At 46.5% G+C, this 18,688-nt stretch overlaps 1 protein-coding gene across 9 annotated transcripts in view; it reads left to right on the forward strand.

Annotated features, from left to right (window-relative positions):
- Positions 1-18,688, forward strand: part of CTIF (cap binding complex dependent translation initiation factor) — a 284,428-nt gene that overhangs the window by 235,971 nt on the left and 29,769 nt on the right. For all 9 annotated transcript variants that reach the window (XM_041761893.1, XM_041761927.1, XM_041761937.1 and 6 more), the window contains one exon: positions 8,710-8,865. In XM_041761893.1, the coding sequence (XP_041617827.1) occupies positions 8,710-8,865 (156 nt within the window). The remainder of the gene's footprint in view (positions 1-8,709; positions 8,866-18,688) is intronic.

The raw sequence follows: 18,688 nt of genomic DNA on the forward strand, positions 1-18,688 counted from the left end.
GGAGTACAAACTGGGATTACATCCCAGTTTATGAATTATTTCAAGGAGAATCACCATTTTGACAATGCTGTCTACCCATTAAGGAATATTGTGTGTTTCTTCATTTGTTGAACACTTTGTCCAAAATCTGGCAGTTTGGTTTTGCAATTTTCTACATAGAAATTTTGCACATTCCTAAATAATGTTAGGTGAGTATTTTTATTGCACTAATAAATGAGCTTCAGTGCACTAAAATATCTCCCCGGCTAATCCTATCATTTTAAAAGCTGTTGAGGGACACCTGGGTGGCTCCGCAGTTCACGATTTGCCTTCACCCCCAGGGCGTGATCCTGGGGTTCCAGGATTGAGTCCCACATCAGGCTCCCTGCATGGAGCCTGCTTCTCCCTCTGCCTCTGTCTCTGCCTCTCTCTCTCTCTCTGTGTTTTTCATGAATAAATAAATTAAAATCTTAAAAAAATAAAATTAAAAAGATGTTGATTTTTATACATTAATTTTGCATCTAAATACTCTTATTAATTAATTAGTGGCTAAACACTCATGCTAATTCCAGTCTTTATTAGAGAGTTCTCTTGGGTTTTTCATTTGTATAATCACATGAAATCATTTGATCTTCTTCCTTCCAAGGGTCATGGATGTTGCTACAATTTTTTAATCAGGCCTATTGATATAATTTATTATGTTTATAGATTTTCTAATACTAAGTCATCCTTGCCTTTCTGGGATAAAATCTGCTTGGTTCTAATAGTTCTGTTTGCTAGCATGTCATTTAGGACTTTCACATCTCCTCATATTAGAGAGATAGGCCCATAGAATTCCTTATTTATAATTGACAATCAAGGAAAACTTATCTTTTTTTCTGTTCTAGATCAGCCTACATAGCAGAGCAGCCATCTAATTTTTTGAAAATTTGAATCATGGGGCGCCCAGGTGGCTCAGTGGTTGAGCCTCTGCCTTCGGCTCAGGGCGTGATCCTGGAGTCCCAGGATCGAGTCCCACATCGGGCTCCCCACATGGAGCCTGCTTCTCCCTCTGTCTGTGTCTCTGCTTCTCTCTCTGTGTCTCTCATGAATAAATAAATAAAATCTTAAAAAAAAAAAAAGAAAGAGAAAATTTGAATCAACTTATCCATAAAAATCATAAGTATAGAGACCTCTTAATTCAGAACTTTTCATTTTGTATTATGATTTTTAGCCTTTTCTGGCCTTTTATGGATTTTTTTTTTTTGTAAACTTTGATGATATTTATTTTTTAAAACATCCATTTTATCATTTTTTCCAAAATCATCAGCCTAGAATTGTAAATGGCTTTTTATTGCTTTTTATCTACTATATATCTTTTTTAAATATTTTGAGTATATTTCTAATTTTATTTCTGTTTCTTCTTTCTTGATTTTACATAATTTGCTTTCTCTGTTTTCTCACTAATTAGTTTTTTGCTTTATCTGTATTATGTCCTTTCATATATTTCCTTAGTTACTGGTGGCTTTCTAATTTTTTGAGTCAGTAAATCAGTAGAAGTATAATGGGATCTACATATGTAATTTCTTTTTTTTTTTTTTAAGATTTATTTATCTATTTGTTTGAAAGAGAGAGGGGAGCTCGAGTGGAGGGAGGGGCAGAGGGAAAGGGAGAGAGAGAGAATCTCAAGCTGACTGTCTGCTGAGCATGGAGCCCAACTTGGGACTCAGTCCCATGACCCTGAGATCATGACCTGAGCCTAAATCAGGGGTCAGATGCCTAACTGACCAAGCCACCCAGGTGCCCCTGCATATGTAATTTCAAATTCAATAATGTATATTATTTCACCTAGTATATCCAAAATTTCATCATGGAGTTGATATTTTCACAACAGGAGACATTTTACATTCTTTGACACTAAACTTTCAAGCACTCTTGTCTATTTTAAGCTTAGAGCACATCTCGGTTTGTATAGGTACCTTTCAAGCACTCGGTGGTCATATGTGGCTGGTGGCTACCATATTGGACAGCGTAGGTTTAGGAGATGTATTTGCTTCCTCTTTTTAACAGCCAAAATAGTTAAAACTGTAAACTTATCTTTCATTATAGCTTTGACCATGTCCGTGAGTTTTTATAACTCACTATTTCCTAATCTATTATCATATATTTGATTATGTATTTATTCTTTCTTTGGGAGACTATTTTTAAACACCCGAGTAATTGGCTATTTTTTTAATTGTTCTTAATTCTTGACCCAAGTGTGTGACCTGTAGAATTTCTGTGCTTTGAAATCTAGAGTAAATCATAGCTTACATGAGGCTACTTTCAATTTAGTCTTATTAATTATGTTACTTAAATCAGCTAAGTGATTAAATATTGTTAATCAGTCGTGGAATGCTAGTGGTTTCATTTCCAGAGACTATTATTCCTATTTTCTTCTTGTGTTTCAATAGTTTTTGTTTTATGTATTTTGAGTCTATGCTATGCAGGGTATAATCTTTTTTGCTACCTATTATGAATGTAATTTATTTATATGTAACCTTTTTAATTTTATTTAATGATTGTTATCTTGAAAACTACTTTGATTTTACAAGTGTTTTAACTTTATTTCTATTTGCCCACAATTATTTTTACCCAACCATTTATTTTACATATCCTGTTTTCAGGTACTAGTGTTTACTTTTAATACTTTTAAAGATGTTCTTTAACTTCTATTTCTATGATTACCATACTTGAGAAAGAAACAACAACTTCTGAATCCTTATGGTCTAAATTATGAAATGTGTATGCTTTACAATCTTCTCTTCCTCTCCCACCAGTATGTATTAGTCTTCAGAAGTTTATCTTAGGTTATTAAATCACTACTACTATAAAGTTTTTTCAAATTACATTTAAAGATTAAATAACTTCTCTTTCAAGGACCATTTTCAGCTTTTGATTCTGTCTTACAACCAAAGTTGTAATTACTTATTTTGTTTTAACTTTGTAAGCCTACCTGGTTTCAGTTTCCACTTCTAGTCCTTCTATACCATGATTTCCTCAAATTGAGTCTCAATTTGATTGGCTGGGCATGCATTTAAGAAAGCTTTTAAATTTTTAGATTATCTTTGATTGTGGCAAAAGAAAACACCACATAAATAAAATTTACCATCTCAACTGGTTATATGCGTGCAGTTCGGTCATGTGAAGTATAATCACATTATTAGACACCCAATTTCCAAAGCTTTTTCACCTTACAAAACTGAAACTAACCCATTAAACAATTCTCCAGTCTCCTCTCTCCCCAGCCACCTGGAACCACCATTCTACTTTCTGTTTCTGTGATACCTGTATAGTATGTGTCACTTTGTGGCTAGCATATTTCAATGAGCATAATGTCCTCATGGCTCACCTGTGTTGTAGCATATACCAGAATTTCCTTCCTTTTTAAGACTGAATAATATTCTGTTGTATACACGTGGCACATTTTGTTGATCCATTCCTCCATTGATGGACACTTGTGTTGCTTCCACCTCTTGGCTGTTATGAACAGTGTTGCGATGAACATGGGTGTACAAATAATCTCTTCAGGACCCTGCTTTTAGTTCTTTGGGGTATACACTCAGAAGTGGAATTGTTGGATCGGATGGTAACTCCATTTTTAATTTTTTGAAGAATTGCCATACTGTGTTCCATGGTGGCTGTACCAGTTTGATTTGTTTTTTTAAGATCAGCCCATAGGTAGGACTTTTAAAAACCTTTGCTTATGTAAGATGTGTTTCTCCTGCTCTCACTCACAGCTGCCTGTGTTCTTTCCCCCTCAAACAAGTGAAGATGTTGTCTCGAAGTCTCTGAATTTTAACATCAAATACAGAAATATAAGGCCAACCACATTTCTGTTCCTTTGTGAGAAACCTAGGGGTTTCCCCCACCCCACCCCTTCCAAGCTGTTTTTAGAATTTTTCTTTTTCTTGAAATTAAAAAAAGAAAGTTCTCCTGCTAAGTATCAATGGTGGGGCCCTGGGACACTGTGAGCCCTTTCTACCTGAAGAGCCCGTTCTTCTTTGGCTTTTGGTTTTCAACTCAAAGTGTCTCACTCTGGTCTCTTTATTCCATGTATTCTGAGATCCTTTCTGAAAGCCTCTGCAATTCATAGGTCAGACGCCCATCCACTCAGTCTTCCCCTCTTTCTTCTTTTTCATCGGTATATCCTTGTGTTCAACTTTCTGGTTATTCTCCAAGTCTATCTTATGTGCTACTTTTCCTGCCATGCTCATTCTGCCGTTCACTGCCTTCAGCTCACACTCTCCTGTTGCTGTTGTTCTTCTGGGCCCTATCCATCCTCCCCGAAAGGCCAACTTCCGTATCACACAAGACAGGATCCCTTCTTTTGAATGCCTCTCCACATGTCACAGAATCCACACCATTGTTCTTACGGACCTAAAAGCCCCCATGTTTTGGTGTTTTTTAAGATTTTATTTATTTATATGAGAACAAGAGAGAGAGAGAGAGCTCAGATAAGCAACAGAAGGGAGAAGCAGACTCCTCGCTGAGCAGGGAGCCTGATGCAGGACTCAATCCCAAGACCCCGGGATCATGACCTGACCCAAAGGTAGACGCTTCACTGACTGAGCCACCCAAGTGCCCCAACCCACTTGGTTTACACTGGAATTTTTAACTTTATTTATTCTTGATATATTGTTATCATTTTCAAAACTGCATTTCCATTAGGTCTTCAAGAGCCCCCTATTCAGCTGTGCAGGACTTTCCCATAGACGGCATAATGCTCTTCTCTTCCCTTACCCTTGAATGACAAAGGCTTGGTTTGGGTTGGGGGTTAACCATATGGATCATTCTTGGAATTCTCGATGTCTGCTGCAGCAAGAGTAGAGTCTCCACCTCCGTGGATGGCTTCGAATGTGCCCATCCTAAGTCTGATTTCCAACATTTAGCAGTTGATCCATTTTCTAGTGCATTTTACTAGCCCCAAACAGAATCCTCTCTCGATGCCACCAGTTATCAGGAGGAAAGTGAGTCATGCTCTCATTCTCTGATCAGATGTAATCATTTTTAAAACATTTGCAAGTACCAGGGGCAGACAGAGAGAGGCTGAAGGTCAAGCTACTTCCCATCTACCCCTAACCTTTGGTCTTCTGGGGAGGAGGCCAAGCTGCTCTGGGCAACTAGGGCTTCTTGGCGACAGCACTTTAGTTAGTGGTATTATCTCTGGAGTCTGGTGAGGAGGCTGTTGGTGAACTGTTATCTTCCATCTCAGTGTTGCTGTGGGGATTTCTTCTGTCTGCCAGCATGGGTATTTTTATGGGAGATGAGGAAAGAACAAGGCAGGCACTGATAGAGGGGCCCCATTTTAACTCCCAAGTCAGCACCTTATAAAAGCCCAGAGCTGTGGTTCTCAGCCATGGCCACACACTGGAATCACCTGGAGGGCTTCCACAATTGACTGGTGTCCTGGCCTCACCATGGCCCACCAAGCAAGCCTCTGTGTGGCGGGTGGAATCCAAGCATCTATAGCTTCGAAGCTTCTCTGGGTGACTCCAGTGTGCAACCAAGGCTGAAAACCTTTAGCCCAGATTTGTAAACAATGGTAGGGCTTAGGTTCTCATTCAGATCCTAGCCCTAAGTGACCTCAGTGAAATCTTTTAACCACTTTGTGCCTCGGTTTCCCCCATTCTAAAATGAGAGTGCTAAGGCTTGCCTCTGCTCTGACCACATAAGGATATAGTGGGATAAACACAGGTTAATGAGGGTGGAACTACCTAAAGATTCATGACTTCAGGGCCAGCAGTCCAGGTGCTTTGTAGGCCATAGGGTGGTGGGCAGAGTCATTCATTCATTCACGGGTATCTAGAACACCACAGGGAAGCCCCTGTAGGCTCTCTGCTGCAGCCTTAGTACTAGGAAGGAGACCCCACTACTTTTGGAGTCCCTGGCTAAACCCAGGGTACTCTTCTAGGGACACTGCCCAGTCTCAGATTCCAGGGTGGGAGATCTCCAGTTGAACACAGGTAGACATCTCAGTGGGAAGTGAATGGGGAGGCAGGAGGCCTGAGGATTGGCATGGAGCTCCTGAGATCTGCCAGCTTGAGTGGACCTGCTGAGGCGGTAGGAACAAATGGCTTAGTGGAAAATTCAGACAGAAAGTGAGTATGCGCTTGAGCTCTCAGGTACCGCTTTTTCATTTTAAAAACACCAGGAGAGGATGCCTGGGTGGCACAGTCGTTAAGCGTCTGCCTTTGGCTCGAATCATGATCCCAGGGTCCTGGGGACGAGCCTCACATTGGACCCCCTGCTTGTGCTTTCTCACTCTCTGTCAAATAAATAAATAAAATTATTTAAAACAAAACAAAGCAAAAAATACACCAGGAGAAAAGAAGGGGTTTGGAAAAAGCTGGGATCCAGAGTAGCCAGATCCGGGTTCAAATCCCTGCTCTGCCATTACACATAGCCGTGGGCAAGCTGGGTAACTTCTCTAACCTCGGATTCATCGTCTATAAAACGGGACAATAGTAGGACCTGCCTTGTGGGATCATTGCGGTGATTACATGAGATACCACAGTTGGGGCACTTGCCTCAGTGTCTGGGGCTCGAGAGTAGGCTGCGGCTCCCTCTTTTTACACACACACACTTTAAACTGATCAAACTCTGAAACTGATAAGTCATGACCCAGGCTCATCAGAAGCAGGAACTGGAGGGACATCTCTTGGTGATCTTCGCATCCAGCTCCAAATTGGCCAGCGGAGGAGAAGGAGGCGGAGGTGCTATCTGCCCTTTTAGGCTTCTGGATGGCACTACCGTCACAAGGGACAGACGTTAACCGAGTCTTCCTTGAGGGCCTTCCTTCTCTGGAGATTCTGAGATGCTGTCATCCAGGAGAGTGCTCTGCCGAAATATGAAGTGGGGAAGGGTACTGGACAGTGGGAATGGCACACGGCATGTTGACAGCCTGTTCCCTCCCGTGTCCTCCTGGTGGCACGGTCACCAGATCCAGAATCCTGGTGTCATCTTTGAGTCTTCCTTCTCCATCAACCCTGAAATCCATCCCTTGGCAACTCTTTGTCTTGACAATGTCACTGGTACCATCCTGTACCAGGCAGCGGGTGCTGCTCAACAGGCAAGCGCAGAAGTCCTAGTGGCACTAGGAAGGAGTGGATGTTGTGTTGCAGAGAGATCATGCATGTGCGAGTTGGCTGGTGACCACCTGACCTAGTCTAGATTTGGGTGGGCCCTGCTTCACATGCCTCTCACCTTCCTTTTGGGACCATCAGACCAGCCCACAGGCGGCCTTCTCATGACAATGGGAGGAGCCTAGGAGAGGAAGTGTAACTACGTAAGGCTTCTTACAGCCTCAGATCAGAACCGGTACCCTGGGGCAGTCCTGGTGGCCCAGTGGTTTAGCGCCACCTTTGGCCCGGGGTGTGATCCTGGAGACCCCGGATCGAGTCCCATGTCAGGCTCCCTGCATGGAACCTGCTTCTCCCTCTGCCTGTGTCTCTGCCTCTCTCTCTGTGTCTGTCATGAATAAATAAATAAAATCTTTAAAAAAAAAAAAAAAGAACCAGCACCCTGTCGCTTCTGCCTTCTGCTGTTGGCCAGAACAAATCATATGGCCAAACCCAAAGACAAGACAGGGGAAACTGATTTCTGACTATGGTCTAACCTACCGCAGGTTCTTATCTCCCAAATGCCAGACAGCTCAGGTTTCATTCAGCCTGTGCTTTTGCGGTGGCCTCCTGGCCTGGGCTCTGCATCTGTGCCATGTTAACCTCGTAAGGAGCATAGATAGGACCGTGGCATTTCATGACCCACCCCAAACCTCTGCCAACCATCACAGAATGCAGCAGCTCCTTGGCTGGGTTCAATTATCCATACTCTAGCCCCACTCCTTTTCTCAGACCTGACTCCTGTTTGTTTGTTTGTTTGTTTGTTTGTTTGTTTTTTCCCTCTCTACTCCACCTGTGCAGGACCCAGACCACGTTATACCTGCTTATTTCCCAAACACCCATGTTACCCTCCCCACATCGTTGTTCTCTCCACCTGAGATGCCCCATATTACTGTGTCAGAATCCTAGCTCTTTCATGGCCTTCATTTCCCATTGAGTGACAACTGCCTCTGAGCTCACCTGGAACCCCGCAGTGGCTTTAGTACCTTCTCTCTTGTATCACAGTTATGAGTGAACGTGGCATTTCCTAGTCCTTAATACAGCGCCTGGCACACAATGGGGCAATACTGCTTTTGAGGAGGATGAATGAATGCCTGTCATCCTCCTACTATCTCTAGCCCCTTGCAGGCATGGGCCGTAGCTGCCTCTAGCCCGGTGCTGGGGCCATTATGAGCCTCAGTCACTAATTGCTGACATGCAAGACAATACTCTGGTTACTCTCCATCGTGTAGAGGGCATGCTTTGGGGATTAGAGCAAAGGGAAGTGGTTTAGGCACAGGGAGTTGCATGGCGGAGATGATAACTCTGGGAAAGGTGTCATCTGCCCTTCATCTCACTCCCCCATCTCAGCTTTGGGATCAGTGGAGCAAGGCTGAGGGGCCCCCAATCTGGGAATGGAAGAAAAGGTGCTGTGGCCAAAAGTCAAAGTGGCCCTAACACCTACGAGTAAGCCCCCACATTCACACTCCAGCCAAGGGGCACCCCTCCCTCCTTACTGAAAGCATGGGGTTGACCAGTTGCCCAGAGCCAGCCCTTAGACAGTAGGCACCACACCCCAGCGAGGTTGACTCAGTCTCTTGTGCCTCCACAGAAGGACTTCACGGTGCGGGAGGAGCTTCAACAGCAGGATGTGGAGCGCTGGCTTGGCTTCATCACCTTTCTGTGTGAAGTGTTCGGGACCATGCGCAGCAGCACGGGCGAGCCCTTCCGTGTGCTCGTCTGCCCCATCTACACCTGCCTCAGGGAGGTAAGAGACCCGCGCGCGTGGCTGTGCCCACGGCCCTGCCAAAGAACACCACCCTGGAACGTCTGTAAGCAAAACAAAACTCCAACGCGCCAGCATGGCTACACCGCTTGTACCACCTAGAGTGACGGGGCCTTTGATAAACAGAACATAACTCCCCACACTTCTGTTTACTAAATGCCGGTTTTGATTTATTGAGTTTATAAGAAGGGAAAAAAGCCCTCCAAAGGAAATTATTATTAACTTAGACTTCCGTAATTCATAATCTAGAACACTGCCTGCAGGGAGGAGGCCTCTGGTAAATATTAATTGGATGACTGGATCTTTGGTCTGGATTGGTTTACCATTAAATTATTTATTTAAAAAAAATACTTGCAAAAAAAAAAACTTCCTTCTAAATTTCATCTGAAAGATAAATAAATAAGAATAACCGAGAAATTTTTGAGAAGCAAGAGGTCAGTGGTGTACTTGCCCTACCAAGTACCATCACCCACTTTAAAAGGTCATCCTGGCTACCCTTGGGGGCCAGAAGCCGAGAGCTCATTACAGTGCTGTTGGTGGCATCCAGTGAGAGGCTGGTGACTCAGATCACAGCCGTGACGGTGCAGAGGAGGATTGCATTCCAGTTATATTTTTGAGTGGGAATCAACAGGACCTGCTGACATGAGATATTGGAGAAAGGAGGAAGTGACGTGGGCTCCTGGTTCACCAGCCTGGTGGCACCATTTTCTGTGATGGGGAGCACTAGAAGAGAATTGAGGGGGATGGGAACCAGGAGGTGGATTTTTTCCTGTTTGGGTGACCCGGTGGGTGTCCCCAGAGAACTGTCCCACTGTTGCTTGGGTACAAGTGCCTGAAAATCGAGATGAGGCTGGCCCTGGGGACACAGAGCCAAGCATTGTGTGAAGTGTCAGTGTGTACCTGGTGCTCAAGGCCGGGGACCAGGTGGGGTCACCCCGGGAGACGGTATAGACGGAGTAGATGGAGGAACGACCAGGAGGCGGGGGTGGCAGTTGGGGTGAGGATGTGAGTGTGGACGAGTCTTTGGAGAAGTGTTTCTGTGAAAGGCAACAGGGAAGGAGGAGCTTGTCAACTCAGGGGAGGTGGGGTCAGAGGACATTTTTGTGTTTTGCAAAAGGAAGAAGATAATAGAGCAACGTGAGAGAAGGGAGGGGTATCTGTAAGTGGTTTTGAAGCCTCCGTGTATGGGAAGCGGGGTGCTTGTTGCACCGCTGTGGGTGCTCCCTGAAGCAGAGCTCAGGACCCCTCTCTGGCACCTTGTAGACCTATCCCCTCTGCCACTCCGTGAGACAACCCTGCGCACTTGACTTCACAGTGTTGCTCAGACTCGGCAGCTGGCCCTTCCAACAGTACGTCACTCCCAGTGCCATAAACTCAGAACGCAGCACACGAGAGGCCTTGGCTACGCTTTCTGCCTCCCCCAGGGGTGATGAGAAGGCAGCCCTCTTGGATGATGGCCTCGTAGAGCTCCCCCATTCCTGCCTGGGCACCCTATGCCCCTGAGATCATGGCAGGGAGTGGCACCGTTCGAGGGCAGTGACCGGGATTGCCCCCACACGTTCCCTCCGCGTGATCCCGGCACCTCCTGGTGTTGCCCCCACCTGCTCCCCGAGCGGGAGGCAGGGCTCCAGCTGAGCACTGGCCCCGGCTGCCAGGACACTTCGAGCAGCGCCTGAGGAAGCGTGAACTTTCAGCTGTGAGATCCGGAAGGTGCCGGGAGGTCTGCACAAAAAAACCACAGAGCTTCCCCTAATGCGCACTTGTTGGATGCAGTCAACTTTTCAGGACAGTGTCACAAACACAAGTGCCTGCCATGCTCACAGTGACCTTGAGGACTAAACGGTTCCCCGACAGCTCTCACCATCTTTTTTTTTTTTTTTTAAGATTTTATCTATTTATTCATGAGAGACACAGAGAGAGAGGCAGAGACACAGGCAGAGGGAGAAGCAGGCTCCATGCAGGGAGCCCGATGCGGGACTCTATCCCAGGACTCCAGGATCAGGGCCCGGGCTGAAGGCGGCGCTAAACCGCTGAGCCACCCGGGGATCCCCCAGCTCTCACCATCTTGTGAAAGGGTGACCCAGAGCCCACGTTCCAAGCTCTGTGCTTGAGGCCCACATGAGGTGGTTCAGGAGAACCAGCCCTGGCCTCACATCACCTCTGCCAGGCTTTAGCTGTGCCATGTAGGGGAGAGTTCACCCCCGCTGGAGAGGGGATCACACTGCTCACTCCGACAGGGTTCGGGGGGAAAGACATGGTGTGGACAGGGTGCTAAGTGCAGCGAGACCACTAGGCCAGAATGTGGAAGGAGGTGCCCCCGGGGCTTGTTCTAGGGCACGGTGGCCCTCAGAGAGCTGGGTGTCCTCTAGTCTGACTTCAGGCCAGGCACCTGCCCAATCTTAAAGGGGCACAGAGACTGGAGTGCCCTGCCCGGGACACATGGCCAGTCAATGCCAGAGCTGGCCCAGAGCTTCTCCACTACCCGTCCAGAGCTCTTTCCAAAGAGAACTTAGCTTCCCTAAAACAGGGCCTGAAGAAGAGACAGAGACGGAAAGAAGTGACCTGGGGATCATACAGTCCCTGAGGACAGCCTGAGCAAGACCCCTGAGTTCTTGGCTCCAGGCTCCCTGGAGCAAGATCCCTGAGTTCTCAGAGCCTGGTGCTGCTTCCCCTACCTTTTTAGTCATGTACACACTTACACCCGGGCCTGACCGACATTCCCAAAGCAGGTTGGGCCAGCTCTAAGAAACTTCCAGAAACCAAAGCCACTGCCGTTGCCTAGCTCCATGCTGGAGGAGTTGAGGCTTTTCCCCTGGGGCCATGCAGATGGCTGACCCAGATACCCCCTTGTCCTGGGTCCTCCCAACTCCCAGAACCAGCCCGGGCCCGGATTTCCAGCTGCCCACTAGATGTATCCCGGTCATGCCTCCAGCCCCTCCAACAAGATGTGGCCAGAGTGGCACCCCCAAGGCCCTCCTGCTCAGTCTAGGTTCTGACATGGGCCTTGACCCACCCTCCCTGCCTCCCCGCGGTCAGGCAGCCACCCCAGGACTCCCCCTATTGCCTTTTCTTACAGGCATGCGTCCTCGGCCCCTGCACACCCTCCGTGGCTTCCCCTGTTCCCTTCCCAACAGGCCCTGAATCAAGCATAGACCCACGGGCCCTCTTGGTGGGAAAATCGCATTTAGGAGCAAACTACCAGGAAGATACGAGGTCCTCAGAGCCCCGCCGCAATCTCGGTGTCCTCGGCTCGCGGAGGCCGCCCTCCCCAGACCTGGGCCTCGTCGGCCTCCATCCCCCCCCCCATCTTGGCCCCGAAACCCCTTCAGACGGGAGGCCCCCAGGGCTCTGAGGCTGCCTGCCCCGGCAGGGAACCGCCTGCTCACTTCCTCGCGTACTCCCACCTCGTCTGGTTCTCCTGGCGACTCCAGCTGAGACCTTGCACGGTGTCCTGGGAGCAGCTCCCTTCCTGGCCACAACCCTTCCCAGGCCCAGCCCAAGCCGCTTCTCCTGGGCAGCCCCCCACCCGCACCCCGCAGAGCACAGCCCGCGCTCTACCGGCACAGCCCCAGCCTTTCCAGGGCATTTTGGTATTTGGTAATTTCATATTTATTTGGTCATTTAGTATTTAATGACGACTAGGGCAGCAGAAGGCATTGTCTGAAGCACATGATGTGTTCTTTTCTCTTTTGACTCGGACAACACCCCGAAGCTTTTCATCCCCGGCTGCTGCTGGAGAACGGAGAGGTCAGGCAGCTTGCTCAGGGCCACCCAGCAAGGTGCACCTGGGATCCAGGTCCGACGGCTGGAGTCCCTGCTCCTGGCCGCTCTGCTTATGCCTCGAGAAGCATTTTTTTCGTTTCTTTAGTCCGTAGCCCAAAGCGTGCTATGCAGCAGAAGCCAAATAGCTCATCGTGGAATGGATTCCACTTTTGCCGTAAATAACGTTTACGTTACTTATGTAGATTATATGTGATCAGGCCTTTCTTTGAGGGACGGAGAAGGATAATTTTCAGTGAGCCTTTTCATTGTTTGAGCACAAATGGCTCTGCCAACAGGTTTTCCAAGTGACTGAAAAGTATTACAGGTGCCTCCAAGATGCAGGCATCTCCTTGCCCTCCTGTTTACTGTTCCTACTTGCTTCACGAGTTCTTTTTGTATTTTTGGTTTTTTTAAGATCTTATTTTTTTAAGTAATTGCTACACCCAACGTGGGGCTCGAACATACAACCCCGAGATAAAGAGTCAAACGCTCTACCAACTGAAACAGCCAGGCACCCCCTCTTTTTAAAATTTTTTTAGTGTTTATGTTATTGTCGTAAGAACACTTAATACAAGATCTACCCACTTAACAGATTTTTAAGTGTACAGTACAGTGTTGTTACCTGTAGACACAAGGTCACTATGGCAAATCCCTAGAATTTATTCATCCAGCATAATTGAAATTGTGTGCTCAGTTTTTAGCAATTCACATTCTACTCCCCGCCCCCTGATCCCCAGCCTCTGGCAGCCACCTCTAGTCTTTGCTTCTACAAGTTTGACTATTTTAAATACCTCATGTAAGTGGAAATATGCAGCATTTATCCTTCTGTGACTGGCTTATTGCACTTGGCATAATATCTTCCAGGTTCACCCATGGTGTCCCATACGGCAGAACTCCCTTCTATTATAAAGTGCAATAGCACAGTTGACCCTCGAGCAACATGGGTTTGAACTGTGGGGGTCCAGTTATATGCGGAGTTTTACGATATGGTACTGTAAATGTATTTTCTCTTCCCTGTGGTTTTCTTAGTAATATTTCCTCTAGCTCTCTTCATTGTAAGAATACGGTATCTAATACATATAATATGCAAAATATGCATTAATTGACCATGGATGTCATTGACGAGGCTTCTGGATGACAGGAAGCTACTAGTTAAGTTTTGAGGGAGCCAAAAATTATATGTAGATTTTCAGCCGCTCAGGGGTCAACGCCACTAACCCACACGTTTTTCAAGGGTCAGCTGTATTCCACTGGATGGCTGTACCACATTTTTTAATCTGTGCATCTATTAATGGACATTTAGGTTGTTCTCATCTCTTGGCTACTGTGAATAGAGCTGCAGTGAACATAGGAGTGCTCATATCTCTCTGAGATCTTGATTTCAGTTCTTTTAGATAAATACTCAGAAGTGGCATTGCTGGATAATATGGTTCTATTTTTAACTTTTGGAGGAAGCTCCCTACTGTCTTTCAGAGCAACTATTTCTCCCAGTCCTTGCCACCACTTGTCTTTTTTCTTTCTTTCTTTCTTTCTTTCTTTCTTTCTTTCTTTCTTTCTTTCTTTCTTTCTTCTTTCTTTCTTTCTTTCTTTCTTTCTTTCTTTCTTTCTTTCTTTCTTTCTTTCTTTCTTTCTTTCTTTCTTTCTTTTTCAAAGAATAATAGCCATCCAACAGATGTGAGGTGGTTTTCATTTGCATTTCCCCAATGATTAGTAACATTGAGCCCCTTTTCATTTACCTATAGGCCATGTGTCTGTCTTCTTTGGAAAAATGTCTATTCAAGTCCTTAGCTTACTTTTTTCAATCCAGTTATTAGTTTTTCTGGATACTGGGTTGCAGAAGTTCCTCACATATTTTGAAAATTAACCCATAAGCAGATATTTGCAAATGTTTTCTCCCATTCTGTGAGTTGCCTTTCACTCTATTTGTTGTTAGTTGTTGTTTGGGGGGGGGGGGGGGGGGTGTCTGTTTTGTTTTGTTTTGTTTTGTTTTTGCTGTGCAGAAACTTTTTCACTTGATGCCATAGTCCCGGTTGTCTTTCACTTTTGTGCTTTCTGCATCATATCCATGAAATCACTGCCAAGACCTATATGATGAAGCTTTTCCCCTACGTTTTCTTTGAGAAGTTACAGTTTCAGGTCTTAAGTTTTCATCCATTTTGAGTTCATTTCTTTATGTATGATGTTAATAGTTCAGTTTCATTCTACAACCCATGGGTATCCAGTTTTCTCAGTACCATTTGTTTCTGTCCCCATTGTACGTTCTTGGCACTTTGTAGGCTGACCTATATGCACATATTTATTTCTGGGCCCTCAGTTCTGTCCCATTGGTCTGTTTGTATGTTTTTTTTTATTTTTTATTAAAGATTTTATTTATTTATTCATAGACACAGAGAGAGAGAGAGGCAGAGACACAGGCAGAGGGAGAAGCAGGCTCCATGCAGGGAGCCCAATGTGGGACTCGATCCCGGATCTCCAGGATCACACCCCAGGCTGCAGGCGGCGCCAAACCGCTGCGCCACCGGGGCTGCCCTATTTGTATGTTTTAAAGGACTATAGCCTTAGAATATATTTTGAAATTAGGATGTGTGGTGCTTACTGATTTGTTGTTTTTCAAATTGTTTCAGAATCGTTTTGGCTATACAAATATTTCATGATTCTATATGAATTTTAGAATTACCTGTTCTATATCTTTAAAAAAAATGCCATGGTAATTTTGTTAGAGATTGCACTGGGTGTGTAGGTCACTTGGGGTGGTATGGACATTTTAACAATATCAAATCTTCCAATCCAAGATCAGGAACAAGACTAGGGTGTCCACTCTCAACACTCTCACTTGACATAGTTTTGGAAGTCCTAGCCAGAGCAATTAGGCAAGAAAAAAGAATTAGAAGACATCCAAATTGAAAACGAGGAAGCAAAATTGTCTCTGTTTGCAGATGGTGTGATCTTGTATATAGAAAACCCTAAAGACTCTACCAAAAAAACCAAAAAAGCACAAAATGTTAGAGCCAGTAAATGAACTCAGTAAAAGTGCTAGATTCAAAATCAAGATACAAAAATCACCCAACAACAAACTACGTGAAAAGGAAGTCACGAAAATAAGTCACTTTACAGTAGCATGAGAAAGAGTACTTAGGAATAAACATAACTAAGGAAGTAAAAGATTTGTACACTGAAAACCACAAAATGTTAATGAAAGAAATCAAAGAAGACACAAAGAAACGGTAAAGCATCCCTTCAGCTGCCTTGCAGGAGCATGGTAAGGACCCCTTCATCCTGCCCAGGCCCCCAGCCAAACCGTGACTGCAAGGGCTCCCCTGCAACCGGAGGGTATAATGAGGCCAGAGCTAAGGGAACCATCATCTCCCATCTCTGCTGAAGCTGCCTTGCCAACCATTTAATTGGTTGGGGTTGGAGGGGTCCTCTCCTCACACCCTTTGTCTGACCCTGCAATGCTCCGTGGCCCCCTCCACTCTCCCGCCACCTCTGTGACCCAGTGGTGGTCTTGCCAGACTGTTCCGAGATACCACTGAACACTGTTCTCTGGACACCTTTCTTCAAGAGCTTTGTCAAAAATTCCTCTGGCAGGGAATGCTAGAGTGGCTTTTAACCCCTTATACCTGTTTCCTTTGAGCAGACGTTCCCTGTGCACCGGGGGCCTGTTTCTCCCCACTCCTCTCATCCTTCCTCTCTCCTACTAATCTCCCCAGCCCATCTCTACCCATGATCCCCAGCCTCCTGAGCTCTTCTGAGTCTGCAGCCATACCCAGGGGTCAGGAGGAAGGGAGGGGGGTGCCCTGTGCCAGGAATCTCTCATCCCTCCGCGCCTCCCTCTGACCCCCTCCTTATGGCTGGCTCTCTTGCTCTCCTCTTCAGGCTCCAGAAACCCCATCCGTCCCTCCCTGCCTTTTCCAGAGGAAGGGCAGGGAGGGGGCAGGTGCCTCTGAGGGGTGTCTCCGACGGGTACACCCCCCCACACACAAGGATGCAACTGGTTGGGCTCCTGGAAGAGGCCGGCAGGCACAGGCTGGGGAGGAGAACACAGAGGGCAGCAAGTCAGGCTTCTCAGGAAATGAAATTGCTCTGTGCAACAATGAGAGAGCCACTTTTTTAACTTTTTGCGTGAGCGTGCATTCAATTGCTCACATTGTTTTGGCTCCAGGGGAAATCTGACCTCGGAAAAGGCCGAGATGAAGTGGGTGTGGGTGGAGATCCTCTGCTATTTCACAGGGCTGAGAGAGTCAAGCAGAACATTCTTCAGAGGTACCTTTCTAGGGGGACTATTCCTCCCTTCCCGAGAGCAGAGGATGGGGCCGCATTCAGCTACCTAGCTGGGGCCAGGGTATGGCCCACTGTGGCCAGAAGAGGCCAAGGTCAGCTGTGCCCAGGATACTGATAAACCCTAATGGGGAGAGGAGATTTGAAATTATTCTCCATGCAGCCCTGGACTCCTGACCCTGTGCCTTGGGCAGCTTTTAAAAAATTACAAGTTCTCAGAGCATCCCCCAACCCGACTTCAACCAGTCAAATCAAACTTTCTGGAGATGGGGTTTAGGAGAAAAAAAAAAAAAAAAAAGATTTCATCTCTCCTTGTGACTCCAGTGTGCAGCCATGGTTAAAAAACACGAGTAGCTGCAACTTAGGAGCATTTCAGGAGCAGCCATTGACAGCCAGAGAGCACTGTGGGAAGAGTACAACCAGAAGAGCCTCTCTGGCCCTGGGTTTGAATCCCATCTCTGCCATTTCTTCCAACCCTCAACCTTCTATCTGTAGCACGGGAATATGGGGCTCATACCTTGCAGTTCAAAGGCTTAAAATCAAAGGAAGGGGTGCATCGTTGCACATTGCTGTTGAAAGCAAACCGTGTTGCAGGCACTGCTCCAGGGGAGCATCCCACCAAAGACAGCCCCAGAAAGTAATGCCCATTCTCCTGACAGAGCACAGGGGCTCTCCCCACAATCAAACACCACCACCCTTTCCTGGAGAACCTCACAGGAGTTCTCTGAGGCTCCAGCCACAGTGCTCCCAATGCATCTCCAACAGAAGGCATCTTGCATTCCTCCTGCCTGAGCACCATCTTCTCCTCCTGCCTGAGTCTTGCTCACCTTCAAGGCCAGGTTCACTTCCCACCATATCCCTGCCTTATAGTTATTCCTCCTATAACAGCATCCTGTGCAGCTAGCATCCACCCAGGGCTGCTGATGCCTGTTCTCTGGACATGTCCTTTGCCCGGTGGTTGAATTAATGCCTTGTGACCTCTTCTTGGTTGCTTTTCAATCATTTCAGTCTCTCATTGGTACCTGCGGGTAAGATTGGGTCTCATGTGTCGTGAAAATCCCAAGTAGGTTTTGCGCAGAACTCTGCTTATTCGGGAAGCAGTGATTTTTGGTTGGAGACCATGCTACTTTTCTTATTGAACCGCAGTTTCCTAGTTGTCCTTGAAAGAGAGCGTTTAAGTTGTGCGATATTCCCCAAAAGGCTGACAACCCACTCGGTGACGGAATCCACAGAAATTAAGCAGCTGTGAGCATTTATGGCGGGTTGTGCAAACGTAAGGGTAGGGGGGAGTGCAGAGGTATGGGCCACTGCCGGGGACAAAGGCAGGGGGAGCTAGGGCTTCGGGACAAGTGCTGGCCTGGCAAGGAAGGGAAAAGAAAAAACAATCCAGGAAAATAAATAAAAAACAGAGGCACGAGGGCCAGAATGAGCATAGCCCATCTAGGTCAGCATGGTGAATATGGGCCTGATGGGTAAGTCCTGGGCTGGCGCTGGCTCCCAGCAGAGGCATTACGGTACAGGCAAGGTGATACCGAGAACCTCTGAAAGTCTCGAAGCCAGAGAGCAACACGATGGGAGGCACGAAAGAGTTTGTTTATTCATTCAACAAACATTAAGAAAAATGCTACTTCCTTATTGAACTGAAAGGTCTCCCAGAGGATGTGGAGAAGGGGGAACCTTCTTGCACTGTTGGTGGGAATGTGACCTGGTGCAGCCACTCTGGATAACTGTGTGGAGGTTCCTCAAAGAGTTAAAAATAGACCTG

Source organism: Vulpes lagopus, chromosome 1 (assembly GCF_018345385.1).
Source record: "Vulpes lagopus strain Blue_001 chromosome 1, ASM1834538v1, whole genome shotgun sequence".
NCBI lineage: Eukaryota > Metazoa > Chordata > Mammalia > Carnivora > Canidae > Vulpes > Vulpes lagopus.